At 41.5% G+C, this 9,810-nt stretch overlaps 1 protein-coding gene across 1 annotated transcript; it reads left to right on the forward strand.

The window, feature by feature from the left end:
- The first annotated feature begins 3,086 nt into the window (after window positions 1-3,086).
- Window positions 3,087-9,796, forward strand: ddx18 (DEAD (Asp-Glu-Ala-Asp) box polypeptide 18). Its single transcript, XM_054615380.1, has 14 exons — window positions 3,087-3,266; window positions 3,705-3,881; window positions 3,968-4,159; window positions 5,620-5,755; window positions 6,422-6,522; window positions 6,971-7,170; window positions 7,467-7,581; window positions 7,832-7,971; window positions 8,057-8,218; window positions 8,308-8,460; window positions 8,601-8,714; window positions 8,844-8,900; window positions 9,050-9,227; window positions 9,357-9,796. The coding sequence occupies exons 1-14, from the start codon at window positions 3,152-3,154 to the stop codon at window positions 9,500-9,502; spliced, it is 1,986 nt and encodes a 661-aa protein (XP_054471355.1). The 5' UTR covers window positions 3,087-3,151; the 3' UTR covers window positions 9,503-9,796.
- The last annotated feature ends 14 nt before the right edge of the window (window positions 9,797-9,810 follow it).

Below are 9,810 nucleotides of genomic sequence, written 5' to 3' on the forward strand. Positions count from 1 at the left end.
GTGTCCCAGTTGTGTAGCCTTTTTGACTTTACATGCCTATATTAAACATTGAATGTTTTCAGAACTGTGCAAAAAAACAAAAAACATTAGCCATGACATGGAGGCTAATGTCACATTAGCCTCCATCCGTTCATGTAAACTTTACATGAACGGGTGGAGGCTAATGTGACAATCTTGTATATTTCGTGTACAGTTATTCGTATGCTGCCCTTTTTACTTGTCAGTGTGTATATGTGTGTGTTTGCTAAAATAGACGTTATTATAAAAACGCCAGACGTTTATAATAGTTAAAATAGTTGTTGTTTTTTTCTCTGTCTGTAAATATAATATTTCAGTTATTGTTGTTTTTTCTACTGTTTTTATTTTATTTATTTTTTATTTTTTTATTGCTTATTTATAATACTTTAAATTTTATTTTTCATTTTTTATTTTTTATTTTTAGCTTGTCTTCTTCTACTATGTCTCTTGTGTGCACTTTACTCTATGCTGTTGTAAGTCTGCAAATTTCCCCGCTGCGGGACTAATAAAGGATTATCTTATCTTATCTTATCTAATTTCACAAATTCTTTGTGGTTAATTTATTGATAATAAATCCTCGTCCTATTCTGACATGGAAGATGTACTGTATGTATACGTGTTGTTTTCAAACTTCAATAAAGATCTAAGAGAAAATGAAATAACAATCTGTTATGATATTTCATGGATCCATATTATAAACTCTTCCTGCTCCAAAACGTCATTTAAATGGATATTAAAACTGATGTTATTAGTACTTATTATTTGATTATTAATTTAATTATTTTTTACTTTTTAAACAATATATAACAATGTTTGTTTAAGTTTAAGGTGCTCAGTGGACCTGACTCTCTCTCAGAACGAGATCATTTTTGATATATCCAATACATATTACATTACATTACATTACATTACAGTCATTTAGCAGACGCTTTTATCCAAAGCGACTTACAGGAAGTGTATTCAACATAGGTATTCAAGAGAACTACTAGTCACCAGAAGTCATAAGTGCATCTCCTTTCTTAAACAAGCATCTTAAAGCATAAACCAGAGCAAAAGTATAGTGCAGAAACAAACTAATACGAATACAATAAGTGCAACAAACTGATACGAATACATGACCTCCTCCTTGCCCGGCCTCTCATACTGTGCATAAAGGTCCACTGGGATGGGGATCTTCAATACCTCCTCCGTGTATGGTGCTGGGTCCACAAAGACTTTGCCGTCACCATAACCTGTGCAATATATAACAAACACATCTTTGTGTGCTGGTGTCTGAACAAGGACAGAAAGTTTTGTTACAAATTTATATAATTTTTCTATTTATTCTACACGCCAAACCTAATATAATATTTATATTTTCTCATAATATATGTGTGCTTTTACTGTATTTCTTTCATTTAGAGTGTTTAACGAGATTTAAGTGCACTATTATATACCAAATGACAAATCTGTTCTGTAGAAAAACAGAGGAATGCAGCACTTTCGGAATGTCGGGGCAGTCTTCACTTGTTGCTCTGCATTCTCCCTTCCTGGCCTTCTGGAATTTCAGCTTGAAGAGCCAGTGTCAAGCCGATGATGTTGCTTGTGTGCGGCAAGCATTTTGTTGTAATACAGAGCGGCCAGTCAGAGTCCTGAAGTAACATTAATAAAAAATGTAAATAATAGCAGAGGCAGTACGCATTGTAACTTGTTCTGAGTAACTTAATTTACCTGCACAGCATTCCAAGAAATGGTAACGCAACTTTTTCAGGAGCAAATCTAAGGGTGACGCTGTGGACAGACTCCATAGGGGAAGTCTAGTGTTGGGGGCTGTTTTTCTACATCCTTCAAAACCCTCTTGTTGGTTTGCACTTTTATTCAGCTTGTAGAAGGCAGGAAAACACAGTTGTCTGCATTATAATAACATAAGTGAATGATTTGGTCTGGCAACTAATCTTTTATAGAATACTTGACCTTGATAATCGATTGCAATCTGTAGTTTCAAGTCTTCTTCAATACAGCATGATGTTCATTTAGTAAATAATGGTCCAATTAGAGTCACCCACCATATGGGTTTACCCTACAGTGTCACAGTTCATCCTTACTTCTTCCTACTAAATTGCTGCTGTGTCATTATTCATCATATTTTCTCCTTGCAGTGTCTGATGTCGAGAGAAGAACCAGATCGCTCCGGACTCAGTACAGGAGGGTACTGTGGCATCCAGAGAGGGTCAGCACTGCCCAGCAGAAGATGCTGCGAGAGAAACTTGATTTCTAGAGGTCTTATATAGTAGGCGCGGTGATTCATACCTGGTAAGTTAAAACTAATGTGGTAGAAAATATGTTTACCTGCAGATCTTGATTGCAAAACATTTTTTTTCATATATGTGCTTTCACTTTTTTTGCAGGAGGACAAGTTTGATGACCGGGATGAGGACGAGGAAGAGCTGGAGACCGAAGGGAGTATTGACCAGGTAAGCTTGTAATAAAAACTGTCAGTTACAGTGGAGGGTATCTGCTAAATATGATTCAGATGTTAAATTGAAGCATACTATCCAAAATGTTAATGATTTGTAAATTTATTTGTGGAAATGATTTACCTTCAGCAATTTTCATTTAGTCATCAAATTATTTAACAATCATTATCATTTTAAAAACAAGCCTGTGTTGAGGTGACTGGTGCACAGTATGTTGACAGTCACCTGACAGGTACCACTACATAGTCAATGTCCTTATTAGCTGCATATTGCCCCACAATTTAAAACAAATATCAGTGGAAAGGTTCATGCTTAAGCAATAAAATGCATTGTTTTAAACACTTTATGGGTCTGTATAGGTGTATTCTTTGGAAACAAAATGACTTAACCCAACACATTCACCAACAGTATTTTGGTAGAAGCCATACAGTGCAAATTACAGCATGATTAAAAAGATATTGGAAAAGAGCTGTACTTCTAAAATACACTAATGTCAGCTGCCACTACATTTATTTTTTTACTGCTATCGATTCTACATTTTATTTGTGTTCTCGGGGAATTTGATATATGCCTGTTCGACGAGGTCCTTTGCATTTTTACTCAGGCAACGCAGACTGGTGCCCTGAAGGGTCCTGAACACCACTCTCACATACACACGTGTGTTGTGCGCCGTTGACATGGCGGACCTACAGATGAAACTTCTCCGCAAGAAAATTCAGAAAAGAAATGATAAGAACAAAGAGCGAAAATTACTTCGGACGCAGAAAGAAGAAGAAGAAGAAGTAGAGACAGGTATGTCCGCTGGATCAGATAGTATTCGGTTGTTGTTGCTGGTTTTCTGTGTTTCTGAAGCAACGACCGGCCTCACCTGCTAAGCTAGCTGTATTAGCCGGATTTTTAATAGGAGTTGTCGTCAAACCGGTAACACGTAAAAAGGTTAAAACACGTCAGTTTACGTTCATTTGTAACATTAGATAACTGTTTGAGTTTGGCTCTATAATTTGTTGCAGATTATTGTGATTTACAAGCGTCGCTAAAATGCTAGCTAGCTAGCTAGCATTGTAACACGTTCAGATTGCCAAAGTTCTCCTTCAGAGATGTTGACGTTACATAGTACCGGAAGGCCCCAAAGTATTGGCTTTAAACTGACGCATGCTGACAGTTCTGTCATCATCTGACTGATCGGCCAAAATAACGTTTCGTGTTTTTTTTTCGCAATGTGTTTGACAGTAAACTCCAACGGACTGGAAGACAACAGCTGTGAGAAACCAGAAAGTGCTTCCAAGAAAAACCAGAAGAAACAGATAGTGGTGCCACTGGATGGGACCACAGCAGAGGAGACTCCTCCTCTGAAGAAGAAGACGACAAAGAAGAAACGGAAGCTGGCTGACACTGCGGAATCACCAGGTAACAGCTACAGGAGTTTGCAACCCTGATATTGATGAACTCCGTTTCTGTGTAGGCTAACTAACATGTCGTAATTCTCGTTTCAGTTGAGAAGAAGACCAAAACAGTGAAAGAAGCTGGCGAAGAAGAAGAAGCTGAGGAGGAGGAAGGAGACGCTTTAGCCGATGGGGAAAAGAAAAATGATGAACCAGAGGAGGGAGAAGATGACGAAGAGGAGGGAGATGATGGCGATGATGATGAAGAGGAAGAACAGCCTGAATTACCATCTGGTTTAACAGGTATTGAAGAAAATGCGTGTTCTCTTACTACAGCCCTGAAAGGATGAAGTTCCCTCAGCTGACTCCAGAATACAATAAGGGCATGGCGCATCTGGACAGGCTCTGTAGAGAGAAAGCACATTATTTAATCTGTCTACATTTTTTATTAATTAAAGGTCCGCCCTAAAAAGTTCAGCAGTTAAAAAAGTTTGTTAGAATTATTTTCTCTAAACGTTCTGACATCAATAGGTTGATTAAACTGTCTGAATTGATTGATCGTAAAGACGAAGGCAGTTGTAATAGTAAATGTGTGTCCTTTAGGATCGCTGTTATACATTTATGACTGAATTTAAATCTCTTATGCACCAAAAAAAAACACGTGAAGAGCTGCAAAAAAAATTCTGTTCATTTTATAAAAATGACATTATTTCCTAACCATGCGGTGTGTGTGTACATATAAAAATATTCAGACTTTGATTTATGCCCACTGCTAGCATGAATATATGCTTTACATAAAGCATCACAGCAAATAGGTCTGTAAGTAATTGAGTCTGATTCATCCCTATGATTCTTATGCTCATTCCAGCGTGATCATCGTGTCGAACTAATCTGAACACTGACAAGTTGATACTTAAGTTTGACTAATTATTCACACAATTTAAACACAGTTAGCTGGAGGTACTTTTTTATTTACACGTACCTTTTAGTAACTTAGTCTTTCTTGAAGCAGGGCTGGCATCATCAGCGTCTCTGAGCTACCCGTATAAACCTTCTTTGTCTCTTCCCTTCTATTGCTTTTCCTAAAACCAAACTCAAATATCACATGAGCTAAAGGATATGATCACACTTGATATTGAATTATTAGTGCTGATCTTTCTTTTTAAATTGCCACGCTGTCGTCACAGTGATACATTTAACCTTATATATTCTTACACATAACCTAACTTATTACCTGATTAGGCATATATGAGCAGGAAACATTCAGCACTGTGTTTAGCTAACCAGGTCACTGTAGTGCTCTGTGGGCTTCAGGGACCTGCCGCTTCATTTATCAACCAGAAAAGATTGTACCTAACTTTAAAGCTCTCTACTGTTCAGTTTACACACACACACACACACACACACACACACACACACACACACACACACACACACACACACACACATTCACCTGCAGCGAAACACATAATTCAGTGCTTTGCCTTTATGTGTTGCCCGTTCAGTGTTTCCATCACGAAACGGGTGTCAACTAAGGCATACAGAGACTGTTGTGGTTGTCTTTGGGAGGAGTCACCAGTGATTCTCCTGACAAGAGTAACTGCAAGGACATGTTGGATTTGTTAGTTTAGTTTTTAGATGGATGATCATCTAGCCTTCTTTCTCTTACATGCTGTTTTCTTATGCCTCATCTTGACTTTTTAAAAAATTGAATTACCTTTTTGGGGAGCATTCCACTTATGAATTGTGTTATTGGTATTCAGGAGCATTTGAGGACACATCCTTCACCTCTCTCGTTGACCTGGTGAGCGAGAGCACGCTGAAAGCGGTGAAGGAGATGGGCTTTGAGCACATGACGGAGATCCAGCACAAAAGTATCCGCCCCCTGCTGGAGGGGAGGTAAGTAACTGATGGAATGTTAGACTGGGTTTAAGTCTTTAAAGTGGCCCTATTATGCTTTTCCTCTTTTACCCTCTCCTTTAGTGTGTTATATAAAAAAAAATTCATGTAAAAGGTCCGTAGAGTGTAAAAAAGTCCACTCCTAAAAGGAGTTTACCCTCCCCCTCAGAAGCTCCTGAGCTGCCTGAAACGACTTCCGTAACTTCATGAGGTCATAATGTTACGGAAGTGACGTAAAACTCCTTCCTGCTAGTTTGGCCCTCAAACAACAAAAGAGAGAGATGGAGCTGAAGCTCTGGAAGAAGACTTGTGAACTGTTAACCAATCACAACAGAGCGGGCTAGCTGACCAATCAGGGCAGACTTTGCTTTCTGGAGGGAGGAGCAAGCGCTACAACGGATCATTTCAGAGAGAGGGTGAGAAGAGGTGCTGCAGGACAGACAGGATGAGAAAAACAAGGAGGATTATGAGCATTAACGCATGAAAACATGTTGATACTGTAACTTGAGATAAAAATATGCACCCAGAAAATTGCATAATAGGGCCGGTTTAAGCCTTTGAGGTCAGCTTATTTCAGGGAAAAAGCCTGATCCACTTTAGACCAGAATCCAGCTGTGACTATGTGGATAGTGAAGCAGTGTTTCTGTTTGCTTTGCTTCTCTTTAGGGATGTTCTGGCTGCTGCTAAGACAGGTAGTGGTAAAACCTTGGCCTTCCTCATCCCGTCTATAGAGCTCATCTACAAACTCAAGTTCATGCCCAGGAACGGTAAGACTCCTGTTAATGTCTCCTCTCCCCCGCAACGTTTTGTGGCTTCAGGCCAGTGTTGCAAATGAAAGTAGCTAGCAGCAGTAGCTTCTAAAATAGCTAAATCTAGCAAGAAAGACGCAAATCCCCCCCAAAAAATGATCATGATAAACCTTAACAACGAACATGGCTACTGTTATAGCTTGTGCAGAATGAGTTTTGGTAGACAGGCCCACATCAGATGATTGGCTTATTACCATCCTGCAACATCCACATTTACCAAATTTATTTTAATTTTTTTTGCTGTTGGATGTAAAGAGAATTTTTACAAATATAACAAATGTTTCAAGAATACATCGCCTACCGTATATTTCAACACACAGGGAAACACTGCTCTTACCTAACACATCAAACCATAGCATGGTAGTTGAGGGGACGCCCTTCACTAATGTCCTCCTCTTCCTCCCAGGCACCGGCGTCGTGATTCTTTCCCCCACACGCGAGTTGGCAATGCAGACGTACGGCGTGATGAAGGAGCTGATGGCGCACCACGTGCACACCTTTGGCCTGATCATGGGCGGCAGCAATCGATCAGCTGAGGCCCAGAAACTGGCCAACGGGGTCAACATCCTGGTGGCCACACCCGGCCGTCTGCTGGACCACCTCCAGGTGAGCAGGGTCCTGAGGGAAAACCATGACACTTACAGAGTACTTTATCAAGATGATGGCTTATGAAACGGGTCATTATCATTTATACACAATGACAATACACAAGGTATTTATAGTAGGAACACCTCAATATAACAACGATCGTATGTTTGATGACTGCGGTGGTACTGACGCATTCATCAAACATACGATCGTTGTTATATTGAGGTGTTCCTACTATAAATACCTTGTGTTCCGCAGCTCTGGCTTGTTTTCTATACTTGGATAATAATATTTAAAAAAAATGTTTTCTTCAGAACACGGCTGGGTTCATGTACAAGAACCTGCAGTGTCTGATCATCGACGAGGCCGACCGAATCCTAGAGGTGGGCTTCGAGGAGGAACTGAAGCAGATCATCAAGCTGCTGCCAAGTACGTATCTGTTGTGACAGAGCTGTCGTCTCTCTTTGATGGCAGGGATTAGTTAAAGGAATACTTTTATGAAGTTTGGTGGATTTGGAATATTTAAAACAATGGTAAAAATGCATAGGCAGAGATATGATGACCTTTATTCCATAAAGCAAAAATAACGCTTTCACAGGCTGGTTGAAGTCCACAACAAAACCACTCTGATCCTTCCTGCTCCCTCTGAGTCCCTGTTTGTCTGCCTTGTTCTCTCCAGAGAAGAGACAGACCATGCTGTTTTCAGCCACTCAGACCCGTAAGGTGGAGGACTTGGCTCGCATCTCCCTGAAGAAGGAGCCCCTCTACGTCGGCGTGGACGACAACAAGGACAACGCCACTGTTGACGGCCTGGAGCAGGTACGGTCTGCTCCGCTCTTGCAACATGGACGTTAAGCCCCTTGGCACGCCGACGAGTTGTAAAGTTATCGGTCTCGTGTTTCAGGGTTACGTGGTGTGTCCGTCGGAGAAGCGCTTCCTGCTGCTCTTCACCTTCCTGAAGAAAAACCGCAAGAAGAAGCTCATGGTCTTCTTCTCCTCCTGTATGTCTGTGAAGTTCCACTACGAGCTACTCAACTACATCGACCTGCCCGTCATGGCCATCCATGTAAGACGAGTCGCCGACCTCCTGGCCTCATTTAAGCCGGTTCAGATCCCTCATCCTCATCCATCTCTTCTCCTCATTCTCATTTCCAGGGCAAACAGAAGCAGACCAAACGTACCACCACCTTTTTCCAGTTCTGCAACGCCGACTCGGGCATCCTGCTGTGTACTGACGTGGCAGCCCGAGGCCTGGACATCCCCGAGGTGGACTGGATCGTCCAGTACGACCCCACAGATGACCCCAAGGTACTTAAATTACTAATACATATTTACCACGACAATTTAAAAACTGGTGAAATCAGCAGCTTGGCTCATGAGCACTGGGACGACTTGACCTTTTGGGTCACTGATTAGGACTCCTTTAAACGTCGACTTTGCGTCCGCAGGAGTACATCCACAGGGTGGGCAGGACCGCCAGAGGCATCAACGGCAGAGGACACGCGCTGCTCATCCTCCGGCCAGAGGAGCTCGGCTTCCTGCGCTTCCTGAAACAGGCCAAGGTAACCACCTCAAACCCTTCCGTTCATTTAGAAACCCAGTTGTCCTAGCAAGCCTTCACTAATGTGGACATGTGCCACGTCCTTATATGGTGTTGACCTCTATTTACTCTGCTCCTTTTTTCTGTCCAGGTCCCATTGAGCGAGTTTGACTTTTCTTGGAGTAAAATCTCTGATATCCAGTCCCAGGTGAGACATGCACTATTTAATAGACGTGATGAAGACGTCTCAGCAGCTTCTACATGTCTTTAAATGCTTGTTTAGTTTTCCATAGATATAAAAGTGAAATGTGGGCTGAGTGCTCGGGTGATATTTCAAACCTGCCTCTTGTTCCTAAGATGGAGAAGCTGATTGAGAAGAACTACTATCTCCACAAGTCAGCCCAAGAAGCCTACAAGTCCTATGTGAGGGCGTACGACTCCCACTCGCTCAAACAGATCTACAGCGTCAACACCCTGAACCTCCCCATGGTGGCCCAGTCGTTTGGCTTCAAAGTTCCTCCATTCGTCGACCTCAGTATCCTTTTCTGCGACCATTACATTTAACAACGCTTTGTTTGTCTGTCATCTGTTTTCCTCATGTCAAGTAGAAATGTATGATTATGAAAAAAACTATTTAGTTCTCCTTAACTCGGCTCTTCTCCAGACGTTCACAGCAGTAAAGGGGGGAAGATACAGAAGCGAGGCGGGGGAGGTGGATTTGGTTACCAGAAGTCCAATACCGCCCACAAAGCCAAAATCTTCAAGCACGTCAGCAAAGGAAAGGGCGACCGGAGGCAGTTCTCACGCTGAACCCCCTTCAAGTGAACCCCCTCCTGGACTGATTCCTCTCCTGTGTATTTGAAGAACTGCCCTTTTTATTACATGAACTTCCTGCTTTGAACAGAGTCAGGGACACGTGTCCCTGGCATCATGTAGGCCCAGCTGTCCCATCAGACGTGGGAGAGTATTTTGTAAAAGTAGAGACTCATTGTGGATGTTGTGTGTTGGAGAGGCCGCTGCATTCCTCCTGTGTTCCACTGTGGACTCACTTTTCTAACATTATTTCATGTCACCTACCTGGAATATTAAATCTATTGACTTTCATCAAGTTTGCTTCA

This window comes from Anoplopoma fimbria, chromosome 16, assembly GCF_027596085.1.
Source record: "Anoplopoma fimbria isolate UVic2021 breed Golden Eagle Sablefish chromosome 16, Afim_UVic_2022, whole genome shotgun sequence".
NCBI lineage: Eukaryota > Metazoa > Chordata > Actinopteri > Perciformes > Anoplopomatidae > Anoplopoma > Anoplopoma fimbria.

Bases quoted from the DNA above. Each gene is read 5' to 3' on its own strand.
- ddx18 (XM_054615380.1), top strand. From the start codon at position 3,152: ATGGCGGACCTACAGATGAAACTTCTCCGCAAGAAAATTCAGAAAAGA. The intron at 7,582-7,831 runs GTACGTATCTGT...TGTTCTCTCCAG, and splicing joins GATCATCAAGCTGCTGCCAA to AGAAGAGACAGACCATGCTG. The intron at 9,228-9,356 runs GTATCCTTTTCT...GCTCTTCTCCAG, and splicing joins TCCTCCATTCGTCGACCTCA to ACGTTCACAGCAGTAAAGGG.